Source organism: Vipera ursinii, assembly GCF_947247035.1.
Source record: "Vipera ursinii genome assembly, chromosome: 14".
Taxonomy (NCBI): domain Eukaryota; kingdom Metazoa; phylum Chordata; class Lepidosauria; order Squamata; family Viperidae; genus Vipera; species Vipera ursinii.
Window position 1 is genome coordinate 5,113,248 of NC_139527.1, and position 25,392 is coordinate 5,138,639.

Below are 25,392 nucleotides of genomic sequence, written 5' to 3' on the forward strand. Positions count from 1 at the left end.
ATCACGCCCCTTTCGTTTCCGATTCTGGTTTAAATTCAATGAGAACCACAACTGATTTAGTTGAACAAGTCAACCACACACACACACACACACCCTTTGCTGACAGCCTTCCCAGCTAGAGCTGACAAGAAATATGACCGGGTGAACTAATTCTACTTTGCTGTAAGGCTACGTTAACAGAATCTTGCAAGTCTGAATGTACAAATCTCGCACTGCCTCCTTTACAGCCTGGCAGGTCTCTTCTAAGACTCTTGCCTCACCCGTTGTTCAGCTGCGGGGTAAGTGGTCCCTTATCTGACCCTTCCCTTGGAAGCATCTTTTTGCCCAGTCTCCCAAAGTCTTTCCCACACACCATAACCATCTGCTTTACAGCCTGAGAAACTATGGAGGGTCCCTTCTGAGCTTCTTAGCCTACCCATTATGCAGGAAGTAAGTGAGAAATTTCCTGACAGTGAGAACAATTAATCAGTGGAACAGCTTGCCTCCTGAAGTTGTGGGCGCTCCGTCGCTGGAGGGAGAAAAGACTGGACACTTGTCCAAGATGCAACAAGGTCTCCTGCCTCGAGGGAAGGGTTGGACTAGAAGACCTCTGAGGTCGTTTCCAGCCCTATGGCTCTATGCTTTCCGTTTCAAATGAACGAAACAAGAATGGAAACAAGAATTCAGCAAGGGTCTCTCTAATTCGTGCATTCCAAACTAGGCAAAAGGCTCACGTTTGCTGAAAAACAGCTTAGCTAATCAAAAGATGTTTGGACTTGGACCTTCTCCCCACGGTGGGACCTAGTCAAAGACACAGATCCCTGGAAGACCGGCTCAGTCCTAAAATTCACGCCGTGAGCCACCAGATTGGGAACCCATAGCTAACAGTCGCTAAAAGCCCAGCCTACCTGCATTCTCGTCTTCACAACATCTAAGGGGGTGTTACCAAAGACGCTGGCAGCCCCAGCGAGCGCCCCAAATAATCCCGTCACAAGTGGGTTAATCTCTTTGTTGGGATTGTCCCCTGAAAGGAAATAAACATGGATAAGGAAGGAAGGAAGGAAGGAAGGAAGGAAGGAAGGAAGGAAGGAAGGAAGGAAGGGCTACTAAGGCAGTAGCACTGCTGATGTTACCTAGTTTGGGTAATAAAACATCTGCAAGCCAACAACCAAGCTCAGAGAGCAGCAGGGACCCCACGGTCCTCCTCCTCCTCCTCCTCCTCTCCACAACCCCACTCCCTTCTAGCGCTGATGATGTTACCTAATTTAGATAATGAAACATCTGCAAGAAAACAACCAAGTTCAGAGAGCGCCAAGGGCCCTCATTTCAACCCTGAGCTACAAATATTCTCCTTTATTGAGTTTCTTTCTCTGCCCATTGTGAGCTGTGGGTTACATCCTCTCTTATCTGATCGTTCCCTAAGCAGGCCTTTTCTTCCAAACTCCCAAGGTCATTCCCACATACCATTTTACCATGGTCAACAAGCCAAAAAAAAAATCCATATTAGGCACGGGAAAGACAAAAAAAAATTCCATATTATGCACAGGAAAGACCAATCTATAAGGAATAAAGGCATTAAGCACATCTTTACTCGAGAAATACAATTAGCGCCAGCTTTTCGGGGGTGTTTCATTCAACCTCTCTACAGCCTCTTCTCCCCCCAGGTTTTGTGAAGATGGACTGAATGGATCTACACACCATTCCAGAATTTTCTTCTCTCCTTCTCTATCTGAGACCAGCAATCCCAGGGAGAAAGATTTAAACAGGTCTTTCAGATTCCCATCTAAAGCGTTAACTCCCTACAGCTGTAGGAGAAAAGCTGTTGTTGACTTTTAGGAAAACAAACATCCAAAGTCCTGTTTGGGCATGTTGGATTCACGGCTTGGCCCCAGAAAACGTTTTCCAAAGTTAAAATTGTACATTATTCAGGACTTTTAAGAGAGCCAATTAGAAGGATCTCAGAGGAAAAGGGGCAGAAATAATAATGATAATGAGAAGAAGAAGAAGAAGAAGAAGAAGAAGAAGAAGAAGAAGAAGAAGAAGAAGAAGAAGAAGAAGAAGAAGAAGAAGAAGAAGAAGAAGAAGAAGAAGAAGAAGTAGCAGTAGTAGTAGTAGTTGGAAGGGACCTTGGAGTTTTTAGAAGAGGGAGGTAACTCACCTTTGTACCAGTTCCTAAGAGCCGTCATGACGAAGAAACGGATGGCTTGGTTCGATCCTTGTTTGAGGACGGTGGCAGTTAAACCTTGATAGGTTCCTTTCAACCCTACAAGACAGGAGATGGGGGAAGGCTCAACTGTGGTCATAAGTGAAGGACTGCGACAACGCTGCTAACATCGGTTGTTTACGCCTTGACAACAGATGGGAGATGCAGCCATTTTATTCTTTTGCTTTTGCTTTTAGAGTTAGAGTTATAGATCAGGGGTAGGCAACCTTGGCTCTTTTATGACTCGTGGACTTCAACTCCCAGAATTCCTGAGTTGGCTCAGGAATTCTGGGAATTGAAGTCCACGAGTCATAAAAGAGCCAAGGTTGCCTACCCCTGAATTAAGATAATGCTGGGGGGAGGAATGTGCATGACAGTTTAGCTAGACATAACAATACTGAACCTAGTGTGAGAACCAAGGTTATTGAAATAAGAGATGATAAGGAATTGGCAGGCTGGAGAACTGGAGGGGAAGCCTACATTTCAAGCTAATTGGGGAATATGATTTATGACTATTAACTGGAGGAGGGAATTGTGCTTTGATACTATGTGCTCAAGGGGAGGGGAATTCATTTTTTGGCTTTGACTGCATTAGTGCCGATGCTATGCTACTCAAATAAAGATTCTTTAAGGTTAACAATGCCTCGAAGTTCTCTGAAGAATTTTGTCTATTGCTTCTTCTAAATAAGACTATAGGCCACCCAGCTTCACTGATACTTAAACCCTGGCCAATTTCTAATTCTGCAGATAGGAGGAGAAAGATATTGTCTCACTGCCAAGGATCCATGTTCCTCACCTTGCTCCCGAACGATCTCCCGCACGCCGTGAAAAAAACCTCGGTATTTTGGGTTGGGAGAACATTGGTCGTGGATGAACTTCACCTGCAGAAGAAGCGCAGCAGAGAAGACAACAGGAGGTGTGACTCCAGAGGAGGCTCTGAGATGATTTTTTGCACCCCAGATTTGCACATAAGGTTCCTCTCCACAACAAATACATGTCCCTCTTTCTTTCAAAGGTTTTTACCTTGATGGTTTCCATGGGGCAGACCACCACCACAGCTTCAGCCACACCAGCCCCCAAGCCAGCAAGAAGGCCACGGGTGCTGTCCAGTTTTCCATCTGCGTCTCTCATGTGGTTGCTCAGGAACTCAAACATGCCAAACCTGGGCAGGGAAAAAAGAGGACGGTGGGCCCGGGTAGAACGAAGGAGGTCCTCTATAAAAGAGCACTCCTGCGCGGGGGCCTGTGCATTTATCGTTCTGCCAATACGGACGGACCCTCCCCGCTTTACTGACAGAAGAGAATGTGTGTAGCTCAGGGCTGAATTGTGGGGTCCTTGATGCTCTCTGAGCTTCACGTTTTTCTTGCAGATGTTTCATGACCCAACTAGGTAACATCATCAGTGGTAGAAGGACGTGTGGTTTGTAGAGAGGAGGAGGAGGAGGAGGAGGACTGTGGGGTCCTTGGTGCTCTCTGAAGTTGGCTGTTTTCTTGCAAACGTTTCATGATCCAACTAGGTAACATCATCAGTGCTAGAAGAGAGTGGGGTTTGTGGAGAGGAGGAGGAGGACTGTAGGGTCCTTGATGCTCTCTGAAGTTGGCTGTTTTCTTGCAAATTCCATCCCCCGCTCCAAAATCTGGGGGATGAATTCCATTCCCAACTACTTGAGAATATGGGGACCAATTTGCCTCCCTCCCAACTACAATCTGAGGCCAAATTTTGTCTTTCCCCCCCTTAAATTTGGGGACAAAATTCCACTCTCTCCATTTGAGAATGCAAGCGTGAAATCCGTCCCCCCCACAAAAAAACCCAAACCCCAAACATCTCCCATTTCTAAATATTCTTGACTTATCTCCAGCTCTCTTCCCTCCTGACTTTATTCAAATAAATCCTCTTTACACAACCTGATTGTCCCTTCTAAAGACCCCCACCCCCAGGTACACATAGAAAATCTGGCGTGTTTGAACTTTGAGCAGAGAAAGAGGTAAAAGACAGAGGCAAGTCACAGAGTGCCAGCAAGAGCTATCATTTGTTCGACTGCGCAAGGAAAAAAAATGAATGAAAACAAGCCACTGTTAAACCAAGATTCAAGGTGAATCACCCCATCTCGGTTTGTTCGACCTTGGCCATTAAATCATTGCGGATCCCTGAGCAAAGTTAAGATTTGCTTAAGCCTGGTTTGCCGGATTCAACCACAACGATTTACTATTTTTTTTTTACAAACAAGTGCTTAATAGACGACGTGTTGACTGGGCCCATTAGTAATTCCGCAGTACATGTAAGCTTCTTCAAACTAAATCCGATATTACACCATCCGATACATCCTGTCTTCTTCCGGTAATAAACATTTTTCCACACTAAAGCAAACACAATTCTTATTGTTGTTAACCAATATACAGTTGAATATCAGCATCGGTTACAGTTTTCTAACAGTATCAACGATACCAGTTAAAAATATCTTTTCTAACCAAAACATAGCTTAACTGCACTTGCACTCGATATCCATTTATTCAGTCACTATCCTATTTTTGCATTTCCCCCCCCCAGTTTTAATTTCCCATCCATATTCCAAATATCCCGATCATTTATAATTTCAAAACATGGCTACTTTTTTATGGCCTGGCTTTTTATGACCTTAGGAAAGAACTCTTGATAAACCTAGTTAAAAATATCTTTTCTAACCAAAACATAGCTTAACTGCACTTGCACTCGATATCCATTTATTCAGTCACTATCCTATTTTTGCATTTCCCCCCCGCCCCAATTTTAATTTCCCATCCATATTTCAAATATCCCGATCGTTTATAATTTCAAAACATGGCTACTTTTTTATGGCCTGGCTTTTTATGACCTTAGGAAAGAACTCTTGATAAACCTAGTTAAAAATATCTTTTCTAACCAAAACATAGCTTAACTGCACTTGCACTCGATATCCATTTATTCAGTCGCTATCCTATTTTTGCATTTCCCCCCCCAATTTTAATTTCCCATCCATATTCCAAATATCCCAATCATTTATAATTTCAAAACATGGCTACTTTTTTATGACCTGGCTTTTTATGACCTTAGGAAAGAACTCTTGATAAACCTAGTTAAAAATATCTTTTCTAACCAAAACATAGCTTAACTGCACTTGCACTCGATATCCATTTATTCAGTCGCTATCCTATTTTTGCATTTCCCCCCCCAGTTTTAATTTCCCATCCATATTCCAAATATCCCAATCATTTATAATTTCAAAACATGGCTACTTTTTTATGACCTGGCTTTTTATGACCTTAGGAAAGAACTCTTGATAAACCTAGAACCGACGCATATCTAGAAGCAAGAGGAGTTAACTTTTCATGCTTGGAACATTTTCAGTTCCAAAGATTCTACACCAGGGGTGTCAAACTCAATTTCATTGAGGGCCGCATCAGCTTTGCGGTTGCCCTCAGGGGGCCGGGTGGGCGTGGCCTACTGGGTGGGCGTGGCTAGAGTGCGTATGGCCTACTGGGTGGGCGTGGCCAGCTCTACATCGTTCGCATCAAGGGTGCCTATGGGGGCCTGGGCAGGAGTGGGACAGATCTGAGGGTCTCTGGCAGGAGGAGGGTCTCTGGGCCAGGGCCAAGGCAGTGGGGGCCGTTCCCTCACTGTTTCCAGGATGGCTTCGTGGGCCGCATGAAACCACTTCGCGGGCCGGATCTGGCCCCCGGGCCTTGTGTTTGACGTGTCTGTTCTACACCCTCTTTGCACACATCGCCCACCTGTGTCCTCAGGTCACACCTGACACACACACACACACACCCCAACGTGTGTCCAGTAATGTTTACCTGACGGCAGCCTTCGGTATGGAACCATAGACCAACGAGCTGAGACCTCGGTAAAGCCCTTTGACCCCATGGTCCCGAACCGTCACTCGAACGCAATCCACTGCACGTAAAGAAAAGAATAGAAAAAAAAATACATAACCATATTAATAAAAAGCAACCAACTCCAAACCGGAGAACAGAAACAAACCTTTAAATGTAATTGTATAGATTACTGCAATGCTCTCTACATGGGGCTGCCCTTGAAGACCACCCGGAGGCTCCAGCTGGTGCAGAATGCGGCCGCGCGGGTTGTGATAGGAGCATCCCGATACTCCCATATTACACCCCTCCTGCATGAGCTGCATTGGCTACCGGTTGCCCTCCAGATGAGATTCAAGGTGCTGGTTCTTACCTATAAAGCCCTACATGGCTTAGGCCCGGGATATTTGCAGGACCGTCTGCTGCCAGGAACAACCTCCCATCGCCCGGTGCGCTCACACAGAGAGGGCCTCCTCAGGGTGCCGTCGGCTAGACAATGTCGGCTAGCGACCCCCAGGGGGAGGGCCTTCTCTGTGGGAGCGCTGGCCCTGTGGAACCAACTCCCCCTTGAGCTCCGGATGGCCCCGGATCTCCAGTCCTTTCGTCGCGGCCTTAAAACATTTCTCTTCCATCAGGCTGACCTGGACTGACCCAGAGATTTGCCCATCACCAATTTCGGATTTGTTCCTAGGAGTTGTTTTTTGTTTGTTTGGGGGGGGGGATCAAAATACAGTTTGGTGGATGGACATAAACTCGGAACTGCCCTGTCTTACCGATGCCTTTATAGCGTGGCGGGTTGGCTTTTTCGTCGAGCTGCAGCTGCGTTTTCACGTATTCGGTGGGGAATGTAATACAGATTTCAATACCTCCGGCGAGGCCACCTGGAAAGGTAAATGACAGAAGGATGAATTTATCCGCAGATGCGCGGGAAAGAAAAATATATTAATTACATCAGCAACTTTTCTTTCGCCGGTTACCGTGAGCTTATCCTGTCGAGGCGAGGCCGTAACTTTTCTAACCCGTCCACCGTAGCGATCCATTGTTCTTTACAGGTGGTTCTCGACTTACAACCACCTCCATCCACCCCGACACCAAACAGCACCAGTTCGATTGGAGCAGCGCAAAAACGATCGGCCACGTTAGCACCCTCCATCAACAGACGCACCGACCTACAGCATCCAGCCAGCCAACCAGCCCCTCAGCATCCAAATGAACTGCAGTCAACCGTGTACGCTTCCTTTTCCCTACTAGCAATGCCAGAAGCAGATTCAGACAGCCAACGACATCCTTGAATGTGCAAAGCTTGCAAATTCAGCTTTGGTTATTAAAAGCACGGTCACCGTAGTTAGATAGAAAGGGACGCATATAGAAAGGGACGCATTTTCGTTCTTAAACAAAGAAGCAAACTTCTAACCACACCCGAGCACCAAAAAAAGGCTATTTTTAAAGTAAAAAAGAAATGCATTCGATCCCATCAGATGTTTTCACCCACGCATTTTGCTCTGACTGCCCTAAAAATAAGTCCAGATGAACACTAGTGGGAGCAGCGCTTGTCGGATGGTGAATTTCTCCCAGAACTTTTGTCTGTACAAAGCAACTATCCTTTCCTAATATTTGTATCACAGAATATAACTAGATTCTGAATTTTACAGGCAATGCAGTGGCGAGACCACACTTGGAATACTGCATCCAGTTCTGGTTACCAGGATATAAAAAAAAAGACGTTGAGACTCTGGAAACAGTGCAGAGAAGAGCAACAAAGATGATCAGGGGGGATTGGAGGCTAAAACATAGGAAGAACGGTTGCTGGAATTGGGTATGTCTAGTTTAATGAAGAGAAGAACGAGGGGTGAAGTGATAGCAGCCTTCCAATATCTCAGAGGCTGCGCCAAAGAAGAGGGAGTCAAGCTGTTCTCCAAAGCACCTTTTACACCTGCTCGGAGCATTTGAAGCACCTCCTTCTTCTCCTCTCCAAGCAATGCAGCTCTGAGAGACGAGGGCAGGACAAGAAGCAACGGATGGAAACTCAGAAGAGAGAAGCAACCTGGAACTAAGGAGAAATTTCCTGTCAGTGAGAACAATTAATCGGTGGAACGGCTTGCCTCCAGACGTAGTGGGTGCTCCATCGCTGGAGGTTTTCAAGGAAAAACTGGACAACCATTTGTCTGAAATGGTATAGGGTCTCCTGCACAAGCAAGGGGTTGGATTAGAAGACCTCCATGGTCTCATTAGAATGGAATGGAATGGGGGGGGTGAGAGTGGGAATAGAACTACAAAATAGGATAGGATAGGATAGGATAGGATAGGATAGGATAGGATAGGATAGGATAGAATAGAATAGAATAGAATAGAATAGAATAGAATAGAATAGAATAGAATAGAATAGAATAGAATAGAATAGAATAGAATAGAATAGAATAGAATAGAATGAAGAGAGATTGGAATAGAATGTAATAGAATAGAACAGAACAGAACAGAACTACAAACTAGAACTACAGAATAGAACTACAAACTAGAACAGAACTACAAAATAGAATAGAATAAAACTACAAAACAGAATAGAACTACAAAATAGTACAGAATAGAATAGTACAGAATAGAATAGAATAGAATAGAATAGAATAGAATAGAACTACAAAACAGAACTACAGAATAGAATAGAATAGAAATAAGGAATAGAATAGAATAGAATAGAATAGAATAGAATAGAATAGAATAGAATAGAATAACAGAGTTGGAAGGGACCTTGGAGGTCATCTAATCCACCCCCTTGCTCAGGCAGGAAACCCTACATTATTTCAGACAAATGGCTGTCCAATCTTTTCTTAAAAACTTCCAGTGTTGGAGCATTCACCGCTTCTGGAGGCAAGCTCTTCCACTGATAAATTGTTCTCATTGTCAGGAAATTCCTCCTTAGTTTTAGGTTGCTTCTCTCCTTGATTAGCCCGATGATTCTATGTTCTAAAAACCCCATTCTGCAACTTATTTTCCCGCAGAAGCCGAGGGTTGGCAGGCTTGAGCCATTTCGGTGCGCTGCCTGCCTCCCCCAAAAATCCTTCCGATCTTCTCCATCAAGCTAAAAAGGAACCCCGGAGCCCATTTCGCATTCTGGGCCCAACAATGAGACAAGCTTTCTTCCTGCTATCTTGACAAAGCTGCAACTCAGCGTGACTGTGCAAACAAAACACACACTCGTTGGTGTCATTGGCTGGCCGGAGACACAACCCAGGGAACACCCACAAGGAGGATTTACAAGGAAACTAGATCTGGATCCTGACAGCGGCAACCTCACCATGACAAAGTAGCTGGTGAAAGTGGGGGGGGGGGGAAGGATTTCTTTCCTCCCCCAGGAATGAAAAATGACCTTTTCAACAAAGCAGATTATTCTTGCCTGATTGGCTTCCTGGAGACATCATAACAAAAGCTGCCACTTCAAATTTTGTTGTCCTGGTTTAAGGAGGGGAAGCTAAATTCTGCACACTTAGAAAAAGTGGCAGCTTAAAGTTCTGGACACAGACTGTACATCGAGAGCCAATTTAAGTCTAGCGGTTAGGGCACCAGGTTAGAAAGTGGGAGACGGTGAGTTCTAGCCCCATCTTAGCCACAAAAGCCAACTGGGTGACTTTGGGCCAGTCCCCAAGAGATGGTGAGTTCTAGTTCCGCTTTAGGCACGAAAAACAAGCAGGGTGATTCTGGGACAATCACCAGGAGACTGTGAGTTCTAGTACTGCCTTGGGCACGAAAGCCAGCTGGGTGACTTTGGGTCAAAATCACCAGGAGACGGTGAGTTTTAGTTCTGCTTTAGACACGAAATCCAGCTAGGTGACTCTGGGTCAATCACCAGGAGACAGTGAGTTCTAGTCCCACCTTGGACATGAAGGCCAGCTGGGTGACTTTGGGCCAGTCCCCAAGAGATGATGAGTTCTAGTTCTGCTTTAGGCACGAAAAACAAGCTGGGTGATTCTGGGACAATCACCAGGAGACTGTGAGTTCTAGTACTCCCTTAGGCACGAAAGCCAGCTGGGTGACTTTGGGTCAATCACCAGATGATGAGTTCAGTGCCTTGAGTTACTTGTAAAAATAATAAAAGGCACGATGTAAAAAAATAAATAACTATATACTCAAGATAAGCAACTTTTTCCCACGCGCAGGAAGAGAGTGAAAAAGGTCAAGTTGGAGAAATTCAAGGCATGAGATGAGGGGAGACAAAAAAAAAATGGTTGCTAAATGGAGTTTAGTCACAACCTTTCATGTAGGGACGGTTCAAAATTACAACCGCCCTGAAAAAAGTGACTTACAACTTGGGCACCTGGAAACCACCGTGGACTTATGACAATGGCGGCGTCCTGGGATCACGAGATTGCCGCTGGCTACCTTCGCAGCCAGCTTTCATCTCGTTTTGCTTTCCCGTTTCCTATTTTTTTTTTAAAAAAAAATCCAATCTAACGTTCTTCCTCGATAAAATTACATTTAAAAGACGAAGAAAAAGAAAACGGCCCCGTTTTTTTTACGAGGGGCGGGGAGGAACCGAACGACACCCCCCCTTAAAATAACTCGGCTCCAGCAGCAGGAAATATAGAAGGCCAATTTTTCTCCCCGTGACTCGAAAGGTGACAGCTGGGCGTTTGATCTATGCCGTATTTCACCAATCTGACACCGGAAGATTAGGGGGGTCTCTCTTGGGGCTGCATTGCCGAGAAGACAAGATTCCTCAGGAAGAAGGAGGAGGTGCCTCAAATGCTCCGAGCAGATGCAAAATTTATTTATTTATTTATTGATGGGATTTATATCCCGCCCTATCTCCCGAAGGACTCAGGGCGGCTAACAACAAAACATATAATAAGTACAGAAATCAAGATAAAAATAAAATTAAAATCATCTGTGCAATAAATTAAAATTAAAAACTAAAAAATAAATTAAAAATTCTAAATATAAATTAATTAAAATGCCTGTCAGTCCAGGTCAGCCTGGTGGAAAAGGAGTGTTTTGAGGCCGCGGCGAAAGGATTGGAGATTTTGGGCCATCCGAAGCTCAGGGGAGAGCTGATTCCATAGGGCTGGCGCTCCCACAAAAAAATGCAGCCAAGGTAGTCCCCGACTTACGACAATTAAGCCCCAGGTTCCCGCTGCTCCGCGAGACATTTGCGAAGTGAGTTTTGCCCCATTTTGCCACCTGCCATGCCACGGTTGTTAAGCGAATCCAGACTTTGCTTGTTGGAAGATCACCAAAGGTGATGACAAGCACCTGGGACGCCGCAACCGTCCTAAGTACATGCGAGTTGCCAAGCGTCTGAATTTTGATCATGGGAATACTGCAACGGTCCTAAGAGTGAAAAACGGCCGTTAAGTCGCTTTTCTGGTGCCCTTGTAAGTTTGAATGGTCACTAAACGAGCCTGTTTTAAGTTCGTTTGCTTTTCCTACCTTCTCACCGCCTTCCGAAGCAACCGTGGACTTTTTTGTCAAAGTAATCATGCTCTCCACATGTTTGCCTCTTCCCTCCCCTGCGCTCTTCCTCTCGTATAGTTCCTCAAAATAAAATAAAATAAAAATCAAATCAAATCAAAAATAAGGGCCTTGTTGCATGTTTTTCTCTCTCTCTCTCTAACCCACTTTGAGCTGCTTTCTGGCTAAAACGCATATGGCTACGACTGCTTTAAATAATAAAACCACATTAATAGTTCTTGGGCCAACTTAATTTTAAGTGGGTGGAAGGGAACCACGAGTGTAGCCTGTGGTTTAAAAAAATTTAAAAATACAAATCCGCCGTTCTAAAGGCATCATGGTGCTATTTGGCCCCGCTGCCAAAATTACGCCTTTCCCACCAAGAAGAAATGAAAAAAGGTCAAACCACGAGCTTTCTGTTCAACGTGACTCCCATTTCCAACGCTTTCGATTTTAACCAACTGAACAATTTCTTCCTTGATTTTTTTTTTAAACTCCAACGTTACAAGAAGGAACTGTTGGATTGCTCCTGTTTTTTCCCCCAAATGTTCCTTGCTGATTAAATTATGCCTGTTCCTGCACAGCTATTAAGGTCCTACTTCAAAACTCTCGGGGATTGGAGTTAATTTGTAACTACTGGCAGATCCCTTTTCACTTGCAGATTTTCTCTGATTGGGAACCTCTTCTTCTTCCTGAATTTTCCGCCCCACCCACCCAAAGTCTGAACCAAACAGAGGATTTTCCTCCCCTGCAAAGTTTCTCCTTTCCATGTCACCCCAAGTGGTCCTGTGGCTAAACAGGGCGGTTGTTTATTTATATTTCATATTTCTTGCATTGGTCATGCCGGTTTTTATCCTTTGGGGCCAAGGTTTTTAAATGAATCATACCATCGTTAAGCCAATCCAGCTTCCCCATTTTGACTTGTCTTGTCAGAAGCCAGCAGGGAAGGTCACAAATGGCGACCCCAGGATGCTGCAACCGTCGCCAACACATGCCAGTTGCGAACCCCTGTATGCTGATGACGTGCTGCGACGGTCGTAAGCCTGAGGACCAGCTGCAAGCCCCCATTTCCGGTGCCGTCGTGACTTGGAAGAGCCGCTACACCAACAGACTAGCTGTGTTCTATATACATCCCACCTATTTTATATTCATATTGTTAATATTTAGACAGCACACTAAAAAGCAGAGACATCACCCTGTCAACAAAAGTGCGTATAGTCAAGGCTATGGTCTTCCCAGTTGCAATGTATGGCAGTGAAAGCTGGACCATAAAAAAGGCTGAGCGCCAAAGGATGGAGGCCTTTGAACTCTGGTGCTGGAGAAGACTCCTGCGAGTCCCTTGGACTGCAAGGCGATCAAACCGGTCAGTCCTAGAGGAGATCCACCCTGACTGCTCTTTAGAAGGCCAGATCCTGAAGCTGAAACTCAAATCCTTTGGCCACCTAATGAGAAGGAAGGACTCACTGGAGAAGAGCCTAATGCTGGGAAAGGTTGAGGGCAAGAGAAGAAGGGGACGACAGAGGTGGCTGGATGGAGTCACTGAAGCAGGAGGCGTGAGCTTAGAGGGACTCCAGAAGATGGTAGAAGACAGGAAGGCCTGGAGGAATGTTGTCCATAGGGTCGCGATGGGTCAGACACGACTTCGCAGCTAACAACAACAACAACAAAAAATTGTTAATATTATATTTTATATTAAGCAAGCTTTTCTTAAAAAAAAAATCCGTCTTTCAGCGGCTTCGGTTCTCCAGATTGTTATTCCAGGATGAAGTCACTTTTTTTTTTTCCCCCAGCAGCATCGCAACTTTAAATGGCCACTAATCAAACGGTTGAAAATCAAGGACTAGCTATACATTCAAGGAACTTAGCCGTTCTGCTCTCCAAAACCATCTTTGGTTGCACAGCCCGCTGCACAATTTCTGCTCATGGTGGCTTATTCCACACACCGCAGCTCAGCATCACATACGGATGGGAAGTGTGTGTTTTCTATCCCCTTCTGGGAATCGCCAGAGAGCTTGATTGATGATTGTGGGTGCGAGAGAAATGCATTTACCGGGTAAACAAACAAAGAATGAAGCATAAATCTGTCCTTACAGCAGCAAAGGAAGGATTGAGGGAAATCAATCACCCCTGACCCATTTCCTCTTTGTTTAAGCAAGCAGAAGCCAATTTTTTATTTTTATTTTTTTAATCTGGGCCATCGCAAACAAGACAACAGTATATGCTTTGAAGGGAAAAATATATACATCTAATTCCAGAAAGGACAAAGCAAGCTGCTCTCGGAGGTTGCTTTTCTCCCGAGACGGTACTGAAGAAAATGGAAAAAAAAAAGATCTAAATCAAATGAAGCAGAAAGCTCCTTTGCAGAGTCTATCCGATAAGCGGAAAGACAAAATGCACCTTTGGGGTACATTAAGCTGGGCCTCGTCCCGTTCAACTGGGCAAGCGTGCCAGCCTTGGCACGGAGCCCGCTATTGAGCAAACTCAAAAGAGACAGCTTGAGCTATTCAGCTCATGGGGGGGGGGGGAAGACGGGGCAAACCCCGCCATTAAACTTCTGAGCACGTTTGCAAATCTTCTAGCAGAAAAACCAGCCTCCCCTTTGTCCTTCGCCAGGAGGGCTCCTAAGGACTAGCAACTTCACAGAATTACGAGTTGGGAGAGACCCTGGAGGTCTTCTAGTCCAACCCCCTGCTCAAGCAGAAGACCCTACTACGCCATTCCAGACAAACGGTGGCCCAATCTCTTGTGACAGAGCACCCGCAACTTCTGGAGACAGCTCGTTCCCCCTGGGAGAAATTGTTCCTCGCCGTTAGCCGTGTGGAAATCAGGTTAGTCTAGGACACCGTGTGCCAAACGGGGAGGAGCGCCAATTCGCCACAGTTGTGTTGAGCTAAGCGAGACCCCGCCAGCCCCACCAAAGGTAGAGCGACACCCGACTGGCCAGGTAGGGCAAAGGGGAATGAATCCACAGGACACTTTTCCTGCTTCCAAGAGACGGTTGGCAATGACCTTGAGCAAAGGCTGCTTGCCCTTGGCAGAGATTCAAGCTTGAAAATGCCAGATATAAAACGTCACTCTTTTCCTCCTAACTGCAGAGGAGGGTTTTAATCCGGGAGGGGCTGGAGGCCAGCCCCCCGGGTGGTGGTGGGGAAAATATATGGGTTTAAAGTCCTTGTAGTAAGAATCGTGCAACAGCTCCTGCTTGAAATCATGGAAAGTAGACATGGTTGTTCCAATTACAGCTAGCTCTCGACTGGCTGGCTGCATTAGGGTTTCCTGTCTGAGCAGGGGGTTGGACTAGATGGCCTCCGAGGTCCCTTCCAACCACCACCTCCTCCTCCTCCTCCTCTATTATTATTATTATTATTATTATTATTATTATTATTATTATATTATTATTATTATTATTATTATTATTATTATTATTATTATTATTATTATTATATTTCCCTGGGGCTGGGACCTATTGGGTTTATTTAAAAAAAAATTGAGCAGCTCTCTGTGGCCTAGCAATACAGGTAGTCCTCATTTTACGACCACAATAGAGCCCCAGATTTCCACTGTTAAGCAAGGCAGTTCTTGCCCCCATTTTATGACCTTTTTGCCACGGCGGTTAAGCGAGTCACTGCAGTCATTAAGTTAGTAACCTGGCTGTTAAGTGAATCTGGCTTTCCCCCCCCTTGACTTTGCTGGTCAGAAAGTGTCAAAAGGGGGACCGCCTCACCCCGGGACGCTATGACCGTCCTAAGTAGGAGCCAGCTGGCAAGCAGCTGAATTTTGATCATACGACCGTGGCAATATTGCACCGCTTCTTAAGTGCGATAGCTGGTCACCAGTCACTTTTTTTTCCAGCGAGGTGGTAACTTCCAACGATGGCTGCAAACGAATGTTGTAAATCGGGGACCACCTGCATTTCAGTCTGACTGTCCCCACAGCCATGGTCTCAGCTAGCTCCCACTGGCCAAATCTGAACAACGGCCCCGAAGGAAAGCAAAAATCAAACCAGGGCTGGGTTGTTTCCCCCTTGATGCTAAACCATGGTTTGTTTGGGAACGGATCACCGCGCTCTTGATTCACATGGAAAATCAACACAGAGAAAGAAAGAGAGGGAGAGAAAGAAAAAGAGAGAGAGGAAGAGAGTGAGTGAGAAAGAGAATCAGAGAGAGAGGAAGAGAGTGAAAGAGAGAGAGAGAGAGAGAGAGAGAGAGAGAGAGAGAGAGAGAGAGAGGAAGAGAGAATCAGAGAGAGAGAAAGAGACAGACAGAACAAGAAAGAGAAGATGTTAAACCACAATTGGCCCCAGCAACCCAGCCCAACCTTAACCATCTCCACCTCTTGGTTTAATCTCATGGTGTGAGATAGCACAGATAGCAAATGCTCATAGCAAATTCTCATTTATTCTAAAATAAAAAAATAAAATAAAAATCCATGGTTTAATGTATGAACAGAGCCACTACTTGCTGCAAAAAAGCTCCGCAGACATGTTTGGGGATCAGCCACATGCAAACATCCACTAATGTGACGGCTGATCTGAAACATCGATTGATTTGGTTGCAAAGCTGAGAAAAGGAACCAGAACAAGGGGACGAAAATCACTCCCCTTTGCAGAGTCATTTCTCCAAGGGAGCAAATAACTGGAGGAGTAGGAGGAAGACTGAGAATTTACAATGGCAATAAAGCATCCCGCCTCCCATAAGAACACAACAGAAAAAGGAGATTTTTCTTCTTTTTTTTTTGTACGCACAAAGATGGAGTCATTGGTGAAGATGATGGAAAAAGTGCCCAGATGGCTAAATTGACTTCTTTGATCAGAGAGGGGGAACCAATATATCTATCTTTAGTGCTGATTGGAAACCTCTTGTGCGCTTTTTGGAGAAACAGGGGGGGAAAATGAACTTATGAGTTACGATTTAATGATTAGACAAGACGGATGGTAAAAAAAGAGGAATGTTAAGATGGTTCACCACAGAGTAAAGAAGTAGATTTATAAGTGCACACATAAAGAAGATCAGAAGTTATTTTAATTCTTTTTTTTCTATTTTTCTTTCCTTTCTGGTAATTTTAGTTTTCTCTCCAGGTTTGATTTCTTCCTTTTGTATTTTTTATCTTCCTAATGAAAAGAATCTTTAATTTTTTTAAAAAAATGATACACAAGCAGAGACAAAGCCCAGAGTTACTTTCAGGGAGATGAGACAGTTTTTTAGATGTGATGTACTAATAAACAAAATAAATACACAACACGGCAGAAAAACAGGTCCGCGGTTAAGATCACGAGGGCTTCGGTACCGCATGCGAAACGCGCTTAACAATGCTTCCTTAAAGTTCTGGGGGTTCAGGCAACCCACCAAGGTTTGAAAAGCACAGCAGCTGCGATGGTCACATTTGGCACAAAATCCAAAATGTGGTTTAGCAGCTTTGGGGGCTTCTGTGCTGCATAAACAGGTTGGTTCACAACCTTTTGAGGCTCGTCAAGCACCATTTTAAGATGGCTCAACCGTATCTTCAAACGAACGTTTGGTTCTGGAAGCTGGCTCTGAACGAAAGCTTCCAAAACTAAGGGTCAAAGTCTAATGAAAGGAAGGACTAGACGGTGACATGATTAGCGGTGACATGATTAGCGGTCTCCTAGTACTTGAGGGGCGGTCATTGAGAAGAGGAGGGGTCAACCTATCCTCCAAAGCGCCTGAAGGCAGGACAAGAAGCAACGGATGGAAACTAATCAAGGAGAAAAACAACCTAGAATTAAGGAGAAATTTTCTGACAGTGAGGACAATTCACCAGTGGAACCTCCAGAAGTTGTGGGTGTTGCATCACTGGAGGCTTTCAAGAGGAGACTGGACAGCCTTTTGTCCAGAATGGTAGAGGGTCTCCTGCCTGAGCATGTGGTTGGACTAGATTGGACCTCCAAAGTCCCTTCCAACTCTCTTATTCTTCCTTCGGGGGAGACCACTGTTTTGGTCTAACCAGCTGCCTCCGTTACTTATAGAAGAGAAACTCAACGCTCAATGATTTTTATCTTCTCGTCTCTCCTCACTGGCTATGGCTGCTTTGGGCCCATAAAAATCATATTTTTTTCTGGAGGACAAAAGAGCCTCCCACTCTCCATTTGATGCTTAAAGGAGAACTGCGCATGGGAACGCTTTCAGCCTCCGGGCCGATGTCGTCAGGCCGGCAAACAGTGTATGTCAACAACAGTTGCAGATGAAAGCTGAATGGAGAAGGGGGTGAAGCAACACGCTGTCCTTCATTTTGCAAGAACAGGTTCCCACACACGTCTTTCACAATCCTACGGCATCAGCACTCCAAAAAAACACAAAAAAATCTGCTTTTGGAGCATGACTAGGTGTTCCTTCAGGGGTAACCGAGTCAAGGCCGACAGCGCATCTTCAGAGCGAGGGTCTCCATCGCCCCACCCCGAGAGGGAAATGCTTGGTAGAAATCTGAAATGTGACAGGGGATTGCAAAATCTTCTCTCTTGCCGTTGCAATGAAACAAACTGGGAGTAAAGACCTTGTGGGTTTCTCTGCTACAGGTCAAAGTTCGTAACGTGCGCCGGTAGTAGGAAGATTCCATTCGTGATGTTCTCTGTGGTTCCTGCTTCGGATGGATGTCTCCACGTGACTACCATAGTCTGTAAACAGTGGTTTACAGCTTACCATGACAAATGAACTAACAATTAAGTCTTGCTGAAGAAAGCAGAGCTGGAACCATTTTTAACAAGAGGTGCACAGGCGGATCCAATATGCTGAATCCAATTAGTGTCTAATTTAGAAGAGAGTATTAGTAGTCTGGGGTCCTTGGTGCTCTCTTGGCTGGGTTATTTTCTTGCAGACGTTTCATGACCCAAACTAGGTAACATCATCAGTGCTAGAAGGGAGTGGGGTTTGCGGAGAGGAGAGGTGGGGGGAGAGGGAGAGAGGACTGTGGGGTCCTTGGTGCTGAGTTGGGCAATTTTCTTGCAGATGTTTCATGATCGAACTAGGGAACATTATCAGTGCAGGAAGGAAGGAAGGAAGGAAGGAAGGAAGGAAGGAAGGAAGGAAGGAAGGAAGGAAGGAAGGAAGGAAGGAAAGGAAGAGGACTGGGGGGTCCTTGGTGCTCTCTGAGTTGGGCGATTTTTTTGCAGATGTTTCATGACCCAATTAGGGAACATCATCAGTGCAGGAAGGAAGGAAGGGAAGGAAGGAAGGAAGGAAGGAAGGAAGGAAGGAAGGAAGGAAGGAAGGAAGGAAGGAAGGAAAGGAAGAGGACTGGGGGGTCCTTGGTGCTCTCTGAGTTGGGCGATTTTTTTGCAGATGTTTCATGACCCAATTAGGGAACATCATCAGTGCAGGAAGGAAGGAAGGGAAGGAAGGAAGGAAGGAAGGAAGGAAGGAAGGAAGGAAGGAAGGAAGGAAGGAAGGAAAGGAAGAGGACTGGGGGGTCCTTGGTGCTCTCTGAGTTGGGCGATTTTTTTGCAGATGTTTCATGACCCAATTAGGGAACATCATCAGTGCAGGAAGGAAGGAAGGGAAGGAAGGAAGGAAGGAAGGAAGGAAGGAAGGAAGGAAAGGAAGAGGACTGGGGGGTCCTTGGTGCTCTCTGAGTTGGGCGATTTTTTTGCAGATGTTTCATGACCCAATTAGGGAACATCATCAGTGCAGGAAGGAAGGAAGGGAAGGAAGGAAGGAAGGAAGGAAGGAAGGAAGGAAGGAAGGAAGGAAGGAAGGGGAGGAGGAGGATTGTGGGGTCCTTGGTGCTCTCTGAGATTGGTTATTTTCTTGCAGATGTGTCCTTACCCAAAACATTCTTAGAACTAGAACGGAGCGGGGTTTGCTAGTTTATATTCTAGTACACAGGTCTGCAACCCGCGGCTCCGGAGCCGCATGTGGCTCTTTCAGCCGTCTCCTGCGGCTCCCAGTCCTCTGCCATGTGCAGTCCAAAAAAAAAAGTGGGACTAAAAAAGTTCAACCAGTCAATTCAAATATGCAGGGTAGGTGCATATCTCGCCTTGGCTCCACTCTTCAGTCAAACCCTGTTCTGCGCATGCGTGCATGTACGCGCATGTGCACACATTTTTTGCGGCTCCCAGTTTTTCCTTTTGTGAGGGAACCGGTTCCGAGTGGCTCTTTCACTGTTTCAGGTTGCTGACCCCTGTTCTAGTAGCTTGCCTCGTCAGTGTTGATGGGGGGGGGTGTCTTGGAGGTTCTGCTTGTGGCTACATAGGGATTCTAGGCTGATCCCCCTTTTAACTCTGCCCCCAATATGAACTGAAAGCAAACCCCACTCTTTACTAGCACTGATGAGGTTACCTCGTTTGGGTAACGAAGCGTCTGCAAGAAAGCCACCCAGCTCAGAGAGCACCATCTTCTGCCATGTGCAGTCAAAAAAAAAAAAAAAAAAGTGGGACTAAAAAAGTTCAACCAATCAATTCAAATATGCAGGGTAGGTGCATATCTCGCCTTGGCTCCGCTCTTCAGTCAAACCCTGTTCTGCACGCGCATGCGCACACATTTTTTTGCAGCTCCCTGTTTTTCCTTTTGTGAGGGAACCGCTTCCGAGTGGCTCTTTCACTGTTTCAGGTTGCTGACCCCTAGGGGAAGGCTGGATGGAGCCCAAGGATTTTTCGGGGGGGGGGGGGATGCAAAACTGATTTATCATGGAGGGACAGTTCTTCCCGTTTTCAAGGCCCTGAAAAACCAGCCTCCTTTTTAACATTCACAGCACCAGTCCTGTCAGGGGAAGGAAAAATGAAGTGGCTTGTAACATCTGCCAGCTGTCAGCATGAGGTTCCCAGAGAGCAAGTGCAACTGGAGGAGAACAGCTCACGGCAAGAATAATGTACCAGCCAGAGTCCAGAGGGAGCAAGAGGGCTGATTCCCGAGACAATGAACAACAGAATAACACATCTGGAAGGGACCTTGGAGGTCTTCTAGTCCAACCCCCTCCTCAAGCAGGAGACTTAGTCTGGTACCATTCCAGACACACGTTTCTCCAGTCCCTTCTTAAAAGCATCCAGTGATGAAACACCCACAACTTCCACAAATGATTAATTATTCTGTCAGGAAATTTCTCCTTTAGTTCTAGGTTGCTTTTCTCCTTGATTAGTTTATTTATTTATTTATTTATTTATTTATTTATTTATTTATTTATTTATTTATTTGGTTTATATACCGCCCTATTCCCAAAGGACTCAGGGCGGTTTACAAGGCAAAATTTAAAAACAATCCAATATAAAATTAAAGTAAATTAAATTAAGTCTAGCCGCAAAAATTAAATCACAATTTAAAAACATTAAACCCCTCAGTCCAGACCAGATAGCTCAAAGAGCCAGGTTTTTAGGTCCCGGCGAAATGAACGAAGGTCGGGGGGCAGTCCGGAGTTCCGTTGGCAGTTGATAGTTCCCATCTTTTGCTTCTTAGTCCTGCCTTCAGGCGCTTTGGAGAAGAGGTTGACCCCCACCTCTCTGTGGCAGCCCCTCAGATATTGTAATGCTGCTATCGTGTCTCCCCTGGTCCTTCTCTTCACTAGACTAGCCATGCCCGGTTCCTGCAACCCTTCTTCATACGTTTTAGCCTCCAGGCCCCTAATCATATTTGTTGCTCTTCTTTGCATTTTCCAAAGACTTGAGATCTTTTTTTATAATGTGGTAGCCAAAACTGGATGGTCCAGTTATCTCTGTTCCCCTATCTGTGGTCCAACGCTACCTAGTTGGGTAATGAAATGTCTGCAAGGAAACAACCAAGCTCGGAGAGCACCAAGGATCCCACAGTTCTCCTCCTCCTGCTCTCTGCAAACCCTATACTGATGATGTTACACAGTTGGGTAGCGAAAGGTCTGCAAGAAAGCAACCAAGCTCAGAGAGTACCAAGGATCCCCCAGGCCAAGGTGTTTCCAGAGAATACTTACCGGGGTCAAGTCAACCCTGGTTGACGGAATTGATCTGATTTTCTGGGCTTACAAAACCCAGCGAGCCGTAAAACGACGACACGGCCTAGCTTGCAAAACACACGTTTCCCCTCAGTCTACTCTAAGGCCAGGAAAATAAATTGCACCGCGTATTTTAAAGTACCAAGAAGCCTTTGTTCTGGAAGAAATCTGTCTAAGAAAGGGGATTGATGATGACTGTGCTACCAAAATAGCTGCTTATTAAAGATGCGTGCAAAATCCATTTCTTTAATGCAATGAAGGTCAAGGGGAAGATGCTAACCAGGCCTGCTCTGGAGATTTACTATTCCCCCCCCCCCACTTTTTTGTTATTCGTTATCTGCAAAAACCAAGTCTTTGTTCATAACATTCCTGTCCAAACAAACTTTGCAAGATACTTTTTGCTACAGGCAAGACAGGAGCCACAACAGGCAAGACAGGAGCCACAACAGGCAAGACAGGAGCCACAACAGGCGTGCTTTGCCTGTTGATTTTGCTTTTGCTAGAATCTAAGGCCTGACGCTGCAGAATCCCGAATTCTTTCCAAAATTAAAATAAAATAAAAATGTTAAGAACACGGGGATGCGCAATGTATTCCTTCCTTGCTAACACTGCCATAAAGGCAGGAGACCTTATACCATCCCATTCAAGTGGCTGTCCTATCTCTTCTTGAAAACCTCCAGTGATGGAGCACCCACAACTTCTGGGGGCAAGGCGGGTCGCTCCACTGGTTAATTGTTCTGACTGTACGAAATTTCTCCTGGGTTCCAGGTTGCTTCTCTCCTTGGTTAGTTTCCATCCGTTGCTTCTTGTCCTGCCTTCAAGTGCTTTGGAGAATCGATGGACCCCCTCTTCTTTGGGGCAGCCCCTGAGATCCTGGAAGGCTGCTATCATGTCCCCCCTCGTCCTTCTCTTCATTAAACTGAACATCCCCAATTCCTGCAACTGTTCTTTGTATGATTTAGTCTCCAGCCCCCTGATCATCTTTGCTGCTCTTCTCTGCACTCTTTCCAGAGTCTCAACGTCTTTTTCCCCCCTCTTTGTGATCCCTTTAGGTAAAGGTAAAGGTTCCCCCGCACACGTGTGCTAGTCGTTTCCGACTCTAGGGGCCGGTGCTCATCTCCCTTTCAAAGCCGAGGACATCTCCGTGGTCATGTGGCCAGCATAACTAGATGCGCACGGAACGCTGTTACCTTCCCACCGGAGTGGTCCCTATTTTTCTACTTGCATCTTTACGTGCTTTCGAACTGCTAGGTTGGCAGAAGCTGGGACGAGTAACAGGCGCTCACTCTGCTACACGGCACTCGGGATTCGACCCGCCAAACTGCCGACCTTCTGATCGACAAGCTCAGCGTCCTAACCCACTGAGCCACCGCGTCCCTTTCTGTGATCCCTTTAACCGACCCTAATTAAAGACCAGCCCCTCATTTCCAATACAAATAGTGCCAACGTTACGGCACTAAACTAATCGTTCTAGCACTGCAAGTCGATTTAAAGGAGATGCCGGAGAAGCAGCGTCCGGCCTCGCTCTCTCAAAACAGACTCCCTCCCCCCCCCCGCTTTCTGACGGCAAACCCCAGGGACTAGGAACTTGAAGTCTTCGTTAACCAGCCAATGATCTCCGACCACAACAAGGAGGTCCGATGCCAGGCCCCACCAATCCCAAAGCGGCAGCCGCAGCAGCAGCCGATGGCGAGAGGCGAAAGGGCGGAGTTGCCGAATCGCTCCGCTTTGCAGCTTACTACCGGTTGCAAAACGAAGGAGAAAGAGGGGGGAGAAAAAGAAAAGAGACTGGGGCGGAAGTAGCGCTTTGCGTGGGGAGATGGGGGGGGGGAGGAAAGCGCTGGGAGAAGGATTTCCCCCTCTCCAGCGAGACACCAAGGCTGAGTCAATCAAAGGTGGCACCAGCCAAGAGTTTCCACGCGTGTTTTTTTTTTTGCAACCAGAAAACTTCCACCCCGGGGCACAGAGGGGGGGGGGAGAAGCAGCAAAGCAGCAAAGCAGCAGCCACGCGCCACACCCGGCCGCGCGTGCATGCATGCATGCCCACCTTCATCCACGCGCGCATGTATGCCCGCGACCTTTGTGCTTTGCAAAGCAAGGCACGCCAAGGCGGCCGCGCAATGCAATCCTCACCTGCCAGGATCGCCTTGCCCGGGTGGGTCAGCTTGGCTTTGCCGGCCGGGGCTGCGGCGGCCAGGCAGCGGGGTCTGGCGAAGGGGCTGACGAAGCCCGCGGCCGGTGGGGCGGAAGACATCGCGGCGCAAGGCGGCAGCGGCTGATGCCAACGAAGCGGCCCGCGGCTCGGATATAGCTCGCCGGGGGCGTGATCGCCGCCGCCGCCCCCTTTTCCTCCCGCCCCACGGCCGGGCGGGGCTCTGCGTTGCTTGGGAGGCGGGGGCAGCCGGGGGGGGGAAGAGAGAGAGAGAGAGAGGAGGTGGGACCGGCTGGCTAGATGGAGCCGAATGGGTGCCGCCCTTTCCCCCCCCCTACTTGGCAGCGTGCACGGGAGTGGCGGAGGGCTGCATTCACACGATCCCCCGCTTTGCACAGCCCGCCAGAGGGTGGCGGGGTTGCATTCACACGATCCCCCGTTTTGCACAGCCCGCTGGAGGGTTGCGGGGTTGCATTCACGCGATCCCCCGCTTTGCACAGCCCGCTAGAGGGTTGCGGGGTTGCATTCACGCGATCCCCCGCTTTGCACAGCCCGCTGGGGTGGCGGGGTTGCATTCACGCGACCCCCCGCTTTGCACAGCCCGCTGGAGGGTGGCGGGGTTGCATTCGCACGATCCCCCGTTTTGCACAGCCCGCCGGAGGGTGGCGGGGTTGCATTCTCGCGATCCTTCGCTTTGCACAGCCCGCTGGGGGTTGGCAGGGTTGCATTCACGCAATCCCACGCTTTGCACGAACGGGAAAGTTGGCGGCGTGGACGCCAGCCTGTTCCCGGCTTTGTCTGGGCTTTCTCGTGCCCGGGGAAGCTCTTATGTGGACAGGGTCTCTTTGCATCTCGAGACTACCAAATGGGGTTGGGTGGGGGTAACAAGGGGTTAAAAGGAAGGAGGGCGGGCTCTGCTGTTTGCTTCCATGCCGCTGCAAGGCGAGCATACCTGTGCGCGGGACAGGTGCATCCCCTGGTGGTGAGGAAGGGGATTTCAGGGCCGTTTCGAGGCGTGCGGCCCCCTAACGGTTCGGACGAGAATGGCACCGGCAACATTGGTTTCACTTTTTTAACCTGTTCGCCGGGGATGATGGGAAGACTAGATCTCTGGGGAAGCCTCTGATGCTTAGGAAAGGTATAAGGACTTTTGGAAGACAGGAAGGAACAATCGGGCAAAATCACCCTACGGAGAAAACGAAAGCTTCAACTCCTTGAGAGGTCCGCAATGCTGGAAAAGGAGGAAGGAAACTAAAGAAGAGGAAAACCAGTAAGCAAGGTTGCAGTGATGTTGTGGGCACCGTTGGAGGATCTGAAGGACCAGCTTGGAGAAAATCTATGTGGCCACCAAGAGCTGCCCCTGACTTGAGGGCATCAACCATCAATGGAGACTCCTACATAAAAACGAGAGCAGACCCTACTCCTTCGAGCACTGATGGTGCTACCTAGTTGGTTAATGAAATATCTGCAAGAAAGCCCACCAAGCTCAGAGAGCACCAAGGACCCCAACCCTCCTCAGATCTTTTCTTCTCATCCACCGTTGGGAACGTATGGAAGGTCAGATACAGGCCTGTCCTACATACCCTATTAAGCAGCTGCATGGGACACGCAGGACCCCTACGGAACCTGTTGTGATTCAGGGTCAGCCTGTGGGTTCGGCAGTTGGGTCGGACGACTCAGAGGAGGAGGAGGGGGGGTGTTGAAGAGCTTGCTGATGAGAGCCCTCAGCCAGGCCCCTCCCACCTGGTCACAAGGGAGACCCAGCTGTGTGAGCCTGACAGCGTGGATGAAGATGACCCACAGCTGGCCCTGCTCAAGGACGCCCGACGCAGGAGGCAGTCAATCAGGAGTAAACAGAGGAAGGCAATGGGACACCT

At 47.1% G+C, this 25,392-nt stretch overlaps 1 protein-coding gene across 4 annotated transcripts in view; it reads right to left on the minus strand.

The window, feature by feature from the left end:
• SLC25A1 (solute carrier family 25 member 1) overlaps nucleotides 1-23,666 on the minus strand; it is a 56,257-nt gene extending 32,591 nt beyond the window's left edge. For all 4 annotated transcript variants that reach the window (XR_014493776.1, XR_014493777.1, XR_014493778.1 and 1 more), the window contains exons 1-7: nucleotides 23,497-23,666; nucleotides 6,786-6,893; nucleotides 5,995-6,094; nucleotides 3,206-3,344; nucleotides 2,979-3,063; nucleotides 2,138-2,242; nucleotides 888-1,003 (exon numbers count right to left, since the gene is read on the minus strand). Coding sequence is in view for 1 of the 4 variants with exons in the window: in XM_083373589.1 (XP_083229715.1) it covers nucleotides 888-1,003; nucleotides 2,138-2,242; nucleotides 2,979-3,063; nucleotides 3,206-3,344; nucleotides 5,995-6,094; nucleotides 6,786-6,893; nucleotides 23,497-23,617 (774 nt within the window). In the remaining 3 variants the exon portion in view is untranslated. The remainder of the gene's footprint in view (nucleotides 1-887; nucleotides 1,004-2,137; nucleotides 2,243-2,978; nucleotides 3,064-3,205; nucleotides 3,345-5,994; nucleotides 6,095-6,785; nucleotides 6,894-23,496) is intronic.
• Between the last annotated feature and the right edge of the window lie 1,726 nt (nucleotides 23,667-25,392).